The sequence below is a fragment of the Scylla paramamosain genome, chromosome 25, assembly GCF_035594125.1.
Source record: "Scylla paramamosain isolate STU-SP2022 chromosome 25, ASM3559412v1, whole genome shotgun sequence".
Taxonomy (NCBI): domain Eukaryota; kingdom Metazoa; phylum Arthropoda; class Malacostraca; order Decapoda; family Portunidae; genus Scylla; species Scylla paramamosain.
In genome coordinates this window covers 6,231,722-6,247,500 of record NC_087175.1, presented here as the reverse complement: position 1 = coordinate 6,247,500, position 15,779 = coordinate 6,231,722, and the positions used below count along the sequence as shown (strand labels likewise).

The 15,779-nt window shown below is 40.5% G+C and overlaps 2 protein-coding genes across 3 annotated transcripts in view; both read left to right on the top strand.

Annotated features, from left to right (window-relative positions):
* Positions 1 to 3,227, top strand: part of LOC135113170 (NBAS subunit of NRZ tethering complex-like) — an 87,336-nt gene extending 84,109 nt beyond the window's left edge. For both annotated transcript variants that reach the window (XM_064028268.1, XM_064028267.1), the window contains exons 27-28: positions 1,356 to 1,548; positions 3,087 to 3,227. In XM_064028268.1, the coding sequence (XP_063884338.1) occupies positions 1,356 to 1,442 (87 nt within the window). In that variant the 3' untranslated portion in view covers positions 1,443 to 1,548; positions 3,087 to 3,227. The remainder of the gene's footprint in view (positions 1 to 1,355; positions 1,549 to 3,086) is intronic.
* On the top strand, positions 1,544 to 14,889 carry LOC135113010 (NBAS subunit of NRZ tethering complex-like). The gene is made up of 15 exons (XM_064027930.1): positions 1,544 to 1,548; positions 3,087 to 3,232; positions 4,865 to 4,996; positions 6,504 to 6,637; positions 6,909 to 7,798; positions 8,125 to 8,296; positions 8,530 to 8,556; positions 9,340 to 9,384; positions 9,868 to 10,059; positions 10,937 to 11,125; positions 11,726 to 11,947; positions 12,343 to 12,471; positions 13,034 to 13,180; positions 13,658 to 13,765; positions 14,728 to 14,889. Exons 1-15 carry the CDS (start codon positions 1,544 to 1,546, stop codon positions 14,887 to 14,889), a joined length of 2,700 nt encoding a protein of 899 aa, XP_063884000.1.
* The last annotated feature ends 890 nt before the right edge of the window (positions 14,890 to 15,779 follow it).

The following is a 15,779-nucleotide window of genomic DNA, read 5'->3' as shown; positions in this document are numbered from 1 at the left end:
ATTTCTTTGCAAAATGTTGAGCAATGGAATTACTGGCAGGTTTAGAGAGAGAGAGAGAGAGAGAGAGAGAGAGAGAGAGAGAGAGAGAGAGAGAGAGAGAGAGAGACAATGACAACACAACATACTGTACATGCAACAAAAAAAGAAAGGAAATAGGAAGGAAGGAAGAAAGATATAAAAGAAAAATAATGAAAGAACTTAAGAAATGTAAACAGAAAATGTAGTTTGTATACCAGAGAGAGAGAGAGAGAGAGAGAGAGAGAGAGAGAGAGAGAGAGAGAGAGAGAGAGAGAGAGAGAGAGAGAGAGACGTAAGGTTTTATAAGTTAATGTATATATTTTTTAAACTTGCATGACTTGTTAATTTTGGTTGAAGGTTGAGAGAGAGAGAGAGAGAGAGAGAGAGAGAGAGAGAGAGAGAGAGAGAGAGAGAGAGTTATCAAGACTTTTTATAATTTTATCGTTTTTTTTATTTGTCCCTTTCCTTTCATTAGTTTTTTTTTAACTATTTTCTGGCTAATGAGTGTTTTTCCTGTTTTTCCCTTTTTTCCTTGTCTTTATCTTCTCTTTTTTTCTTTCTTTCCTTTCACTTTTTTATGTTCTTGTTCACTTCAAATTTTTCAACGTTTCTTTTTCTTTTCTTTGTAATTTCGTTTTCTTTTTTTTATTTCTTGCATTATTTGTTCTCTTGTTGGTCTTATTCTCTTATTCTCATTTTTTGTTTGTCTTCTTTCATTTAAGTTTTTATGTCCCTACTCTTGTTCACTTTAATTTTTATTTTCCCTCTCTTATTTTGTAACTTCCTTTTTTTATTCATTTATATTTTTTGGCATCGTTTATTCTCCTCTTGTCTATCATTCTCTTATTCTCGTTTTTTTTTCCCTTCTTTCCTTTCGCTTTTCATGTTCCTACTCTTGTTCACTTTAAATTTATCAATGTTTGTTTTCCTTCTCTTATTTTGTAACTTCCTTTTTTTTATTTTTTTTATTTTGGGCATTGTTTATTCTTCTCACGTTCGTCTCTTATTCTGCATTTTTTTATTCATTTTTCCCTTTTTTATCTCTTAGGTTATCCTGTTTATTATTCATCCTATCTTATTTATAGCCTCGTTGCTCACTTGTTTTTCGTCTTTCTCCTTTCATTTCGTCCGGTTGTCAGAATGTTTCGCTATTGTTGTGTTGTGGAGGTTGTTATTTCCTTGATTTATTGTTCATCCCGAGAGAGAGAGAGAGAGAGAGAGAGAGAGAGAGAGAGAGAGAGAGAGAGAGAGAGAGAGAGAGAGAAGGAAGGAAGGAAGGAAGAAAAAGTTATATATAAACACTAACTCAACACCTTTCTATCTACTCTTTATTCTAGATGGAGGAAGAGGAGGAGGAAGAAGAGGAAGAGTTTTACGATGGGAGCGAGGAGGTGGAGGGGGCAGCAGGAGGAGGAGCATTCTGAGAGGCACCCTGGGAGTCACAAAGTCTGTTCTAAGCGCCACGGCCTCCACCACCACCCATCTCGTTTCCACCGTGGCGTCCAAACATTTCTGGAAGACTGCTATGAAGTAAGTGGGGGTGGAGAGGGAGTAGGGGTGAAGGGGGACAGTCTCTCTCTCTCTCTCTCTCTCTCTCTCTCTCTCTCTCTCTCTCTCTCTCTCTCTCTCTCTCTCTCTCTCTCTCTCTCTCTCTCTCTCTCTCTCTCTCTGGTGTTGGATGTTGTTTTGTTTTGTTTTGTTTTTTTCGTTTTTTTTATTTTCTCTTTTTTTCGCTTTCTTGTTTTTTCTTCCTTTCTTTTTTCTTTATTTGCTCTTTCTTATTTATTATTTTTCCATATTTTTTTCAGTTTTACCTTACTTTTTTTTACTTTTTATTGTCTTTCTTTTCTTTCTCTTCTTTCTTATTTTGTTGTATGTATATTTCTCTCTGCCTCTTTTTATCTTCTTTCTCCTTGATCCGTGAAGGAAGTGTGTGTGTGTGTGTGTGTATGTGTGTGTCTGAGAGAGAGAGAGAGAGAGAGAGAGAGAGAGAGAGAGAGAGAGAGAGAGAGAGAGAGAGAGAGAGAGTAAGATGGAAAAAAAAAAGGAAACAAGAAAACAGACTTGTCCATTTTCCTTGTATAATCTCCGTCGCAAATCCAAGCCTCTCACACATCCTGTTGTCTTTTCTATTCAAATCCTGTTTATTTGCATACGTATCTTTGCTGTCTGTCTTTCCTGTCTTCTTCTCTCTCCACATAATATCTGAGTACTGTATTTATATTTCCTTGCATCACACCCACACACACATACACACACACACATATACACTATTATCATCATCATCACTATTCCGTCAAAAACTATCCATTCCAATAACTCTATTATTTTCATCTAACGTCATCATTGCTACCATCATCACCATCATCATTATCATCATCATCATCAGCATCATCATCATCATCATCATCATCATCATCATCATCATCATCAATCCTCCTTAGCAGCCAGAGCCATCTCTCCATCTACTTCCCTATCAACATTTCCTTCATTCACCATTATCTTCTTTTCTCTCTAATTTATCACTTATTTACCAACCATTCTGCCTTTCCTGCTTCCTTACAATTCTTCTCAGATTTTCCTAGTTATCAAACAGTCTGTCTTTTTCCTTGCAAGCTCCACATTCAAATACCCGTTTATCAGCCCTTCTGTCTTCCTTTCTGCGTCTTGAACCTCTGAAACTAAACTCATTTGGCCTTTTTTTTATTTTGTAGTTTCTTTTTAGGAAGTGAAATTATGAATAGTAGGTTTTTCATTTTTCTTATTTGTTGATTGATTGATTGAGTTTTAAGGTGATGACTGGATTTCTTAAGTAAGGAAAAAAATAATAAATAAAAACGAGAAAAGAAAGGAAGGAAAACAAACAGTGATGCATTCTTCTTTGTTTACTAATTGTTAATATAAGTGAATACATAAAAAAAAGGAAGAAAAAGAAAGAAAAAGCTGAGTAATACATTCTCCTTTGTATAATCATCACAAAATATCCTTCACTTTTCTCTCTCCTCTTTAACTCTTGATCCTCCCTTCCTATCTCCCCATGTTCCAACACCAATCATTCCCTCTCCCAGCTGGATGCAGCCGCTGGTGGAGGTGTCCTTGGGGGAGGAGCAGTACCCCGTGGACCCCCAGCAGGAGACCAACACAGACTTTCAGAAGCAGGGATGCCATGCCTTCTACGCCGACCTCTTCCAGGAGCCTCACATCAGTGGCCTGGGTGAGTCACTGGGCCGTATTGAGAAGCGCTCTGCTCTCTCACGACCACAATTTACAAAGGGCACAGAGATGATTAGCCTCGTTCTCAAGACTATTTCTCCTATTAAAAATGTAGAAATGTTGTTGGTCTGTCACTAAAGCCATAAAAACACCATTGAAAACCCATGTAGCTTCAACTATGTAGGTTCTTTTGAAATAGTGGAGGTGTGATGCAGATATGTTTCAGAGAATGGGACGCTGTGACGGAGGAAGGTATGCAATGCTCTCTCTCTCTCTCTCTCTCTCTCTCTCTCTCTCTCTCTCTCTCTCTCTCTCTCTGCTAGTTTTGTGTGCCCTTATAACTGGCTATGTATGTATGTATATCTATAAGTAGTGTAGATAGATAAATAATGATAGGTAAATGAAAATGAAGCATATTGAATTTGATTATTACAATGCTGACGCCTATGACTGAGATGGATAGATAAAGAGATAGATACATACACACACAAATATGTAGGTAGGCTGACCGATAGATTGATAAGTAGGTAAGCAAATAGATGCACAGACAGACAAATATATAGATAGATAAGCTGGTAGATAGATACATAGAAAGGTTAATAGACAGATAGATAGATGGATAGCTAGATAAACTGATAGATAAATAAATAAGCAAATAGATACATATAAAGGTTGATAGAAAGATAGATGGATAGGTAGATAAACTGATAGATAAATAAATAAACAAATAGATACATTGAAAGATTGATATACAGATAAATAGATAGATAGATAGATAGATGGATAGATAGATAGATAAACTGATTGATGGATAAATAAATAAACAAATTGATACATAGATGGGCTGATAGATAGATAGGTGGATGGATAGATAGACAGATAAACAGTTAAATACAGAGACAAATAGTTAAAAAGAAGCAATAATCAGTCAGGTCAGCTTGGTCAGATAAGAGGATAGGTCACAAGGTCACAGACATCACGCAGGTCCCTCAGAGGTCAGGGTGGGCTACATCAGGAGGTCACCACTTGGATCATAAACATAACCAAATGAAGGAAACAAGTCTAGCAAGTCAAGGGTCACATGAAAACAGGATGTAGTTTTGTTTTGTTTTGTAAACATAATATTTGGTGGGTTAGCTGAGAAGGAAGGTTTATAGAGAGGGAAATAAGTCTCTCTCTCTCTCTCTCTCTCTCTCTCTCTCTCTCTCTCTCTCTCTCTCTCTCTCTCTCTCTCTCTCTCTCTCTCTCTCTCTCTCTCTCTCTCTCTCTCTCTCTCTCTCTCTCTCTCTCTCTCTCTCTCTCTCTTTTACTTCATTCAAACCTAACCTAACTTACATTAACCTGTTCCCTTACCTAACCAAGCTTAACTTAACCAAACCTAAGCTAAGCAAACCAAACACAACCCCATCTCATCTCACCTAACCTAACCTCACCTCACCTCACTTAACCAAACTAAACCAAACCAACTCAACTCAACCAAACCCAAGCCCACACAAACCCAACCCAACCCACCCCACTCCACCCACCCACTCCACTCCACTCCACTCCACTCCACTCCACTCCACTCCACTCCACTCTACCCCACCCTACCCCACCAAACCTAACCTAATCTAACCTAACCTTTCTCCCACAGGCATCAGCTACCAGAGTTACGCGCCGCCCAGCCTCAGCAGTCCGGCCCTGGAGTTCTCGCTGACTCTCCTCCGCATTGCCCTTCTGGAGGAAACCTTCTCTTTGGGGGCTACTGGCAAAGCCAACAAGACAGGTCAGCTGGGGTTATGACCTTGGTAGCTGGCTGGGTCATAGACTGATGGAGGAGGAGGAGGAGGAGGAGTGGAAGAAGTGTAGAAGCAAAGAGAAGAGGGACTGAATGTAAAAAGGTGATAAACTGAAGGAGGAGAAGACGGAAGGGGAAAAGGTGTAGAAGGAAAAAAAAAAGAGACTGAATGTGAAAGGTGATAAAATGAAGAAGCAGGAGGAGGAAGGGGAGAGAGATTAAGAAGAGGAATGAAAGATAAGATTGTTTATGATGAGGAAACAGGAATTAGAGGAGAGATTAGGAGAAAAGGAAAGAGAAGAGGGAGGGGCATTGAAAGGTGAAAAAGGAGGTTATGCTGGAGAAACAAGAGGACAGAGAAGAAGTAGAAGAATTTGAGGTGAAAGGGAAGGTTTTAAGAGAGAAAGAAGGAGGTGGAGGAGGGAGGAAAGAGGGGGAAGAGTTGAAAAAGTGTTGTTTTAAGAGGGAAACAAGAAAGCAGAGGAGGAAGAAAGAGAAGAGAGGGATTAGAGGTGAAAGGAGAGGTTATAATGGAGGAACAAGAAGGAGAAGGGGGAGAGAAATTTGAGATAAAAGGAGAAGCTATAATGGAAGGACAGGAGTTAAGGACAATTTTTTTTCATAATTGTTACTATCTTGTGTTTTTAGTTATTGTTTTGCTGTGTTTTTTATTTGCCTAGAGCTGGATATTTATTTATTTATTTATTTATTTATTTATTTATTTATTTATTTTATTTTTTATTCTTTATTTTTATTTATTTATTTATATATATATATATATATATATATATATATATATATATATATATATATATATATATATATATATATATATATATATATATATATATATATATATATATTTTTTTTTTTTTTTTTTATTATTTATTTATTTGTTCTGCACATTTCCTGTGCTTTATGTATTTACTGTTTTATACATCATGCTCATTTTGTAATTTTATACCATTACTGAATATTATGCACAGTTAATTATCTATCTGTCTATCTGTCTGTTTATTACACATTCATATTTAATATATATATATATATATATATATATATATATATATATATATATATATATATATATATATATATATATATATATATATATATATATATATATATATACATATACATATATATACATATATATATATATATATATATATATATATATATATATATATATATATATATATATATATATATATATAGCTGTCTGTCTATCCATCTGGCTATCTATCTATCTTTACATATCTGGTTATTTATCTCTATAATCTCTATATGTCTGTCTGTCTTTCTATCTGTCAATCTATCTGTCTATCAGTCTATATATATATCTGTCTCTCAGTCAATATTTCTATCTCTCTATCTATCTATCTATATATGTCTGTCTATCTGTCTATCTGTCTATCTATCTGTCTATCTATCTATCTATCTATCTATCTCTCTATCTATATATCTATCTATCTATCTGTGTGTGCTGCTGCAGTGTTGGTGGAGGCAGCCCGTGGTGTGCTGAAGGAGGACCTTGCCATGGGTCTGCTGTTGCTGCTGTCACTGCGGGAGGTGGAGGAGGCGAGGGCGGTGCTGGCGGCTCTCCCTCGCACTGATGTGTCCCTGCAGGTGTGTGGCAGTGGTGGTGGTGATGATGATGACAGGAGGCAAGAAAGGTGTTATTACCATCCAAAATCTGAACTTGGTTGACATTTATGATATTGGCACCATATTAGTTGCTAATTTTTGTGTTCTGTGCTGTTTCTCGTGCATAAGTTTGCATGTTTTGATGTTTTTCTATCTCCAAATCAGTGCTCCCCCACGAGTTTCTTTCCAGTTTCTCATGTGTAAGTTTCTATACCATGTTTCTTTGTGTTGTGACCTTTTGCTCCTCCCACAGGTGACCCAGTACTACGCCGCCCTGCAGCTGTACACCCGCCTGCACCCATGGACACAGCCTGGCATCGCCCCAGCCTTCCTGCACCCCCCTCAGGACGTCATTGCAGCGGTGGCGGCAGCAGTTGACTCAGGTGCAACAACTAGACTGGGCCAGGAAACAGAGCCCTTAGTGGAGTTGTTCAGGGCCACCCAAGGCCTGGTGGAGGACTACATGCAGGGCCAGGCCTTGCGGCGCCTCGGGGCCGGTGTGGACATGGCCCGCTTCCTTGCAGACGCTGGGTACAAGGAAGATACAGTGCTTGGCCTGGCCCTGACACTGGAGGCAGAGGTGCTGGAGCTGGCCGTAGCACTGGCCAAGAAGTACCAGGTGTCTCTGTGGGAGGTGAACATGGCTCACCTCCAGCACCTCTTCTCCTCCGGCCTGGAAACAGAGGAGGTGAGGCAAAGGGTGGCCGAGCAGGACCTAGTGACCACCCTCTCGGAACGGCCCGATGACTTCACTACACGAATGGAAGAGACTGTCCTGCCAGCCATTGATGGGAAGGACCTGGACAGACTGCTGTTGTACTACACCCTGCTGGAGTCCTCAACACAGGGCGCCTCAGAGCAGCAGGCAGCATCACACGTCAGACTCCTGAAGAAGCTAAAGGGGGCTGCAAATGGCCTGGACTACAAGTTACTGTTACAGCCAGACTCTGACCCGTTGGAAACACTGCGGCCGGTGCTGACAGCCGGAAATGTGGGGGTGCTGGCCAAGGCAGTGCAGGGGGTGCCGGGGCGGGGCGGTGCGGGGCTGGAGCCAAGCACTGTGTATTGTGCCTGGGCACAGAAACACTTCTTTGATCTGCCCAAGGAACACAAGCTGAAGACTGTGAGTGACTGGGTGCACAGGTGAGGAACTGCACAGGTGGTGTGTGTGTGTGTGTGTGTGTGTGTGTGTGTGTGTGTGTGTGTGTGTGTGTGTGTGTGTGTGTGTGTGTGTGTGTGTGTGTATTCTTGTTTAACTATTTTTTTTATTTATTTTATTTTTTTTAGCAGCTCCCATAATACCACCTCTTCACCTCAACTCCATGCCTCATTGCACTTCCCTTTTCACCTCACCTCACCTTACTGTGCCATAACACCCACTCTTCATCCCTCCTCACCTCATTGCCCCATATCACCCCCTCCTCATTCCTCCTCACTGTGCATAACACCAGTCTTCACCCCTCCTGCAGGTATGAGGCGTGTGGGGAGTACCTGCAAAAGATGACAGCCCAGGATGCCCTTAAGTTCCTGCGGCAGCTTGTCCTCTCAGAAACTGGTGCCTCAAAGGTTCCTCTGGAGGCAAGAGCTGAGATGACAAGGAGGGCACTTAAGTTTTGTCGACAGCAGCAGAGTAAACAGAAGGTGTGTGTGTGTGTGTTTATATCCTATCTATATATATGTACATTTTGCAGCTTTTCTGTAGTTATCCACTGTAAAGGGTAGGAAATCAATATACAGACTGCTTTACATAAGATCCAGAGTATCACTGAGTCACAAGTGTATCCCTGTGCAAACCTTGATATCCTCTTGCACCTGAACTAAGCCACAGCACCACACAGCACATGTAACATTGAAAAATTTCTCCCACTGCTTAGTTTACTGAGGATGAGGAAGGCTGGATGGTGAGTATGATGTAAAGAAGTGGTGTAGTAGTAGTAATAGTAGTATTGGTAATAGTAGTACTGTGGTTGTAAAATAATTTGCTTCCTTCCTCCTTTTGTTGTTATTTGTTATATAAAAAGTATGCAATAAATTGTTTTACATATTGCAGAAGACAGGATAAATTGACTTGGGAAAAACTTTGTAAAGGAACTTAAAGAAAGAGAGAAGGAATGGGAATATCTAGAAAAGTGTGCAGTCTTAGCAAGATATCAATTTATCTTTTCCCATTTGTGGGTTGGAAGTATTAAAAGGAAGTTACAATTTGAATTAAGAAATCAGAATAACATATTAATGTATATACATAATTTTTTTCACTTTTTTACATTGAAAATATTGAGTGAAACTGCTGGCTTGGTAATGTCAAAGTTTATTGTTTTAATAAATATATAATTTTTTTCAGTTTTGTGTATTGAAAAACATGGAGTTGAATTATTGTCTTAATAATGATATCAAAGTTTATTATATTAATGTTTGTGATTTTAAACTTTTATGTACATTGAAAACAATGAGTAGGATTAATCTAAGTAATATCAAAACATGAAGTTAATATATATATGCAAATTTTTCCCTGTGTGTGTGTGTGTGTGTGTGTGTGTGTGTGTGTGTGTGTGTGTGTGTGTGTGTGTGTGTGTGTGTGTGTGAGGCAGCTGGCGGAGGATGGACGGGTGTGGGAAGGGGTGGTAGAGACCCTGGAGCGGTGGGGGGAGCACCTGGACCTGCTGCGCTGTTCTACCTTCCTGCAGCTGCAGCAGAGTGACGACCCACGCCTCAGGGACTATGCCAGGAGGGTGGGTGCAGGGCAGCTGGCCTCAGAGCTGGAGTGGTCTTGCCATTGGTCTTTGTTAACTTGTCACTGGGATTCTTCAAACATCCTTGAAAACTCCACTAACTTCCTGTTGAACCATTTTTTTTAAGATTGGTCAAGATGCTATAACATTTCAGAATGTGAGTCAGAGAGAAAAAAAAAAAAAAGCGTCATTCCCCTAACCTAACATTTGAGGTTTTGAATGAGAAAAAAAAAAAAATGGAGGAAAAAACACAGTATCATTACTATAACCAAACATAACACACCCTCAAAATTGTTAATGCAGAACTCTTATTAAACTATAACTGCACTGTAATCATGAAAACATCCTTGAAACTTTGAGGAACTTCCAATAGAGCCTGGAAAAAGTCATCAAAACTCTAATATTTGAAAAAAAATTAATCAGAGAGAGAGAGAGAGAGAGAAACCCATATACCTTCACAACCTAACTAACACCACCCCACAGTTCGCTCAGACAGGAGGAGATGAGAAAGAGCTGCAGTGTGTGGCTTGTGCGGTGTTGCTGGAGGGCGGGGAGCTGGGCCTGTTGCAGGAGGTGCTGGCAGTGTTCCCTGAGCAGGCAGCCACCACCCCTGAAGACATCATGGTGCAGACCTTGAAGCAGCTCCTGGCCCAGTGGAGGACAGGGGCCCACCAGGTACTTTTGATGGGAACATAGGGAAGTGAGGGAGGCTGTGAGGACCTGAGGGAAGGGAGGGAGGCTGTGAGGACCTGAGGGAAAGGAGGGAGGCTGTGAGGACCTGAGGGAAGGGAGGGAGGCTGTGAGGACCTGAGGGAAAGGAGGGAGGCTGTGAGGACCTGAGGGAAGGGAGGGAGGCTGTGAGGACCTGAGGGAAGGGAGGGAGGCTGTGAGGACCTGAGGGAAAGGAGGGAGGCTGTGAGGACCTGAGGGAAGGGAGGAAGGAGGTGCAGGAAGCCATCAGGTCTACACATGGCAGTCCCTGTGTGAAGCTTACTTATCTAACTTTATTTCCTGTGCAGGTCTAGGTCTAACTTTTCTTTCCACCTTTATTGGTTGTTTCTTGAGGTGAAAACAAGTGTGGAAATCCCAAGAGAATGTTTTGTGACCTCACCCATAAGTTGATCTTCTTTCAAAGCTCCCTAATGACTCGGCACTAACAGCCTGATTGTTGAGTCTGTTCCATTCATCCATCATTCTATTTGACATCCATTTCCTTCTTGTTTCTTTTTTATAGATTTTAACTTTAACTTTATCAATGATCTACTTATTTTTCCTTGTCCCATCACTTTATTTCTCATCTTGTTACCTTTATTTCCTGTCCTGTCACTCTTATCACCTCACTCCTTGCCTTATTCCTCACCTTATCACTTTATTTCCTGCCCTGTCACTCTATTTCTTATCACCTCACTCCTTGCCTTGAAGCATTACAAAAACACCAAGAAATTCACTAGGAAGTGGCATAAACTGGCCATGTGTACCTAACTACACACAACACCAATAGGCTTAAAAGTACCAGAGAATAACAATAACACCTTGTCTTTCTCTTCCCTAGATGAGCTTACCTGAAGGGAGGAGCCAGGTGAGTGTGCTGGACCACCTCCTTCTACAGGTGCACACTTACCTGGAGGAGGGCGGGGAGCTGCTGGCAGAGGAGGAGGTGCTGGAGGAGGTGCGGGAGCTGTGTGGGGACGAGGAGGTGGCTCTGGAGGCGCGGGTGGAGGTGCTGACAGTGGCTGAGAAGGTGAGGACGCTGGCAGGGCACTGGGAGGAGTGACTGGGTGGCTGTGCTGGGAGAGAATATAGAACTTGTGGCAGGAAAGAGTTATGAAACAGGCAGGAAAGGAATGTAGCACATGAGGAAATGATAGCATGTAAAACTTGAGGAAAGGATTGAATATGGAACTTGAGGCAGGAAAGTTTGAAATGTTAAAACTTGAGACATTAAGGATTGGAATATTAAACTTGAGGCAGTAAAGGAATATAGAATTTAAGGGAAGGATAAAATATAAAACTTGCACTACAATATATTATTAAACTTGAGGAGAAACCATGGCAGATAAATAGTTAGGAAAAGGTAAAGATAAGTAATAAAATAATCTCTCCCTCTCTCTCACTCTCTCTCTCTCTTGCACTTCACTTTAAACACCTCTTATTTTATCTTTCCCATCCATTACTTACACCCTTCTCTTCTCTCACTGCTTTACTAAATCCACCCACACACTCTCCTTTCCTTCCCTATACCTCTTACCCTCCTCTCCATCTCTCATCTAGTCACACTCTCCTCTTTTCTTTGTTAACCTGATCTCTCATATTTTCATCTAATCCTCCTCCCCCTCCACAGCACCTATCCCTGAGTGAGGAGGACCTGCAGCTGGTGAGGGTGATGAGGACAGGAGGTGTGGTGGCTGGGGCCTGGCCAGGGGAAGTGGTGGCACCTGAACAGCTGGCTTCAAGTGAGGCTCGGGCTGCCCTCCTGACATCCCTCGCTGCCTCCACCTCCTCTCCAGCTCAGGCAAAGGCTCTTGTGCACCTCCTCAATCTGTGGCCGCCCTTTGATGCACAGGTGAGGTACTGGGAGGATAGGATGACAGGAAGAAGTTGTTTGATTTGAATGACTGAGAGATGAGTTGTAATGCAGATATGGAAAATAAAAGAGAGAGAAATGCAATAAGGAACACAATGCAACAAGAAAGAAAAGGATGTACAGGTCAGGTGCTGGGAGGATAGGAATACAGAAAGAGGAGGTTGTTTGATATGAATGACTGAGAGATGAGTTGTAATGAAGACATGGAAGACAAAAACATGACAAAAAAGAGAGAAACACAATTCAACAAGAAAAAAAAAGGGATGTTAGATTTAAATTTACTGCATCAAGACATCAGAAATATGACCCTCACCTTCCTTCCTCCCTCCCATCTCATGACCTCTGCCCTGACATGCCCTGGTGTGACCCTGCAGGAATACAACAGCATGACGACCAATCCATGGCTGACAGTGCTCAACAAGGTGGTGGAGGTGACCCAGGATGACCCAGCTGGCCTGCAGGTGGTGTGGGAGGCGGCACAGCAGGCTCATAGTCTTGGCCAGGTGAGGGGGGGACAGGAAGGGGTGAGGGATGAGGAGAATTGAAAGGGAACTATTTAAGTTTTGTCAGAGTTTTACATTTGTTTATATTTAAGTCTTGTTGTTTCATTGAGGTTTTCTTTGTCTATACTATTCAAGGCTCAGTGGTACAGTTAAATCTTTAAGTTGCAATCAAATGACTTACAAATTTTCAAACATACAGATTCATCAGTTTTCTCTTTTGTCCAAATTTATGAGTACAGTATTTGCATTTCCAACTGATGAGAAAAGAAAACTATCTCAAAACTGTTCATAATATACTAGACTGAAGAAAAAAAAAGTTTATTTGTAATTCAAAAGTTACCATTCTACAAACATTTTCCTCAAACTGTTCTAAATGTACTAAAAAAAAAAAAAAAAAAAAAACATCCAAAATCACAGCTATTCTTTTACAAGTAATCAAACTGAATTAAAACACATATAATTAAAAACACTCATATTCAGTTACTTCAGTCCAACTCACTAATTACCAACACTTACAAACACCTTTACTCACTGACCCACCCACCTCCGCCACCCTTCCCAGCTGTCGGGGGAGTGCCTGGCAGAGCTGGTGGGGACACTGCAGGGGCTGGGGCGGGGCGGCCTGCGGTGCTGCTGCAAGGTGGCGCTGCTGTCCCCTGACCCTGAGGTGCACCGAGCCGTGGTGGAAGGCATCACTGCACTGGAGGAGGTGAGGCAGGGTGGGAGAGGAGGTGAGGCAATGTGGGAGGAGGTTGGGAGCAGAAGGAAGAAGGATTTACTGGCTTGCACACTCTCTCTCTCTCTCTCTCATTGGTGGAAAGAAAGAACTGGTAACATTATTTCCTCACCATTGTCATTAACTTCATTGTATACCACAGTGGTAAGGAAAGTGAAAAAAAACTGTATGTATATTCATTTTATTGCCTTCACCACCACTGTGACAGATTAATGACTTCTTTATTCCTTTTTTGTTTAATTTCTGAGAGAGAGAGAGGGGGGGGGTAGGGATATTGATAGTTAAATAAATAGACAAATAGATAAACATATTAATAACCACATACTAAAAAAAAAGCATAAAAACACTATTTACTCACTTACTTAAACCAATGATACTTGCAGCCAATCACAAACACCTCCATTTGTGTATCCTCTCCCTCTCACACCTGTAACATTCCCTCCCCACCAGGTGACAGAGGCAGACTATGATGGGGAGCTTCTGAACAAGATCGTGTCCCAAGGGTTGGTGACCCCCCTGGTTTCCACGCCCCTGTATGGACCCCTTGTGACGCACCTGGTGAGAGAGAGAGAGAGAGAGAGAGAGAGAGAGAGAGAGAGAGAGAGAGAGAGAGAGAACTTGTAAACAAAGGAAAGATAAACAAAATAGAAAATAAGAATTGAATAAATGATTACACTCTTCTCTATTTTAGTCTTAAAAAAAAAAAAATTTTAAAATAACATGAAAAAGAAAAGTGTACTATTTTTCTTACATATGAAAGAAACCATTTAAGAAAAATAAGTTAATTGATAGATAAATAATAAAAAAAGTCAGATATGCCACTCATGAAAAAGTAAAATAAAATCATCATCATCATCATCATCATTATTTAACCCTTTGACTGCCACTTGATACACCTTTTCCTTAATTGATTTGTCCTGTAGCTACATGCAATCTTTAAACTGGGTAGAAATTGCAAAATCTATTCTTTTTAATCCCCTGTTTTCTTGTAGGTGTTTGTAAAGACTTCATGCATTGCTTCTGTTGGTGTTAGTTGTTTTGTGTCACAGTGAAAGGATTAACAGCTTTATTTATTTTTCTTTCCTTGGATAACTTATGAGCAAAAACTTACAAAATGCCAATATCTTGACCATTAGGCAGAGAGCAAGGAGCCTTCATCATCACCATCACCATCACCATCATCACCTTCACCACTACGATTTAACACCTCTGTTTCTTTGTTTTTCCTTAGACAACTTATGAACAAAAACTTGCAAAACACCCACATCTTGACAACAAGACACCATCATCACCATCATCACCTTCACCACTCTCATTTAACAACCTTTATTTCTTTATTTTTCCTTAGACAACTTATGACAAAATTTTACAAAACACCAACATCTTGACAATAAGACAAAGCCACCACCACCACCACCACCAAAAAAAAAAAAAAAAAAAAACAACCCACTTTCCCTTGACTGACACGCAAGATAAAAAATTCAAACCACAGCCAAACAAGCCCACATTTTGACCCGCAGGTGGAGAGTGCAGACCCAGATGCAGTGGAGCAGGCAGTGGAGCAGCTGAGTGAGGCAGGACACCCACGGGAGGCAGCAAGCTTAGCCTGCCGCACCACCTCCCTGCCTAGGACACTGTTGACGGCTGCTGCTGCTCTCAAGACATACAGAAGATGGCTCTGAAGAGGTGGTGGTGGTGGTGGTGGTGGTGTAATGGGATAGTGATTTGTATGTTATTTCTTTATTTCTTTTTTTTTTTACATATATATAAGAGAGGTGCTGGCCAAGGACCACAAAAGGAGGGAAAAAAGGGAAAAAATGTCTGTTGAGGTGTCAGTTCCTTTGTTTGTGTGTGTGTGTGTGTGTGTGTGTGTGTGTGTGTGTGTGTGTGTGTGTGTGTGTGTGTGTTTTCTTCTTTTTTATGTGTGTGTGCCTGTGTTTGTTTAGTTTGTTTATTTGTGCCTTTCTTTTTCTTCTTTTCTGTGTGTGTGTGTGTGTGTGTGTGTGTGTGTGTGTGTGTGTGTGTGTGTGTGTTTTGTATCTTTATTATCTATTGTGTTTTGTTTTTCTACATACATCTCTTATTTTTCTTTTTTTCTTGTCTTTTTCTTTTCTTTTAATATTGTCTTATTTTTGTTATTTTATCTTCTTTATATATTATTTATTACTCCCATTTCCCCTTTCTTTTATCATTTTTTGTGTCATCTCTTTCTTTATCTTTTTTTCTATTTCTCATTTCTTCTACTATTTCTTTTCTCCGTCTTCTGTTAATTATCTCTTCCTGTCTCTTTTTTCCTCTTATCTGTTATATTCTCCTCTCTGTGTCTCTTTCTCTCTTATAGTGCATCTATCTCTTTATCATTCTCTGCTGTCTTCTTTTCTGATTATCTGCATCTTTCTGTTCACTATCTCATCCTGTCTCTCTCTTCTTTCATCAATTATCTCATTCTCTCTCTGTCTCATTGCCTCTTCTTTTATCTGTTATCTCATTCTCTGTCTCTCTCATAACCTCTTTTATCTGCTACCTCATTCTGTCCATCTCTTTCATAGCTCACTTTATCTTGCTCTCTGTC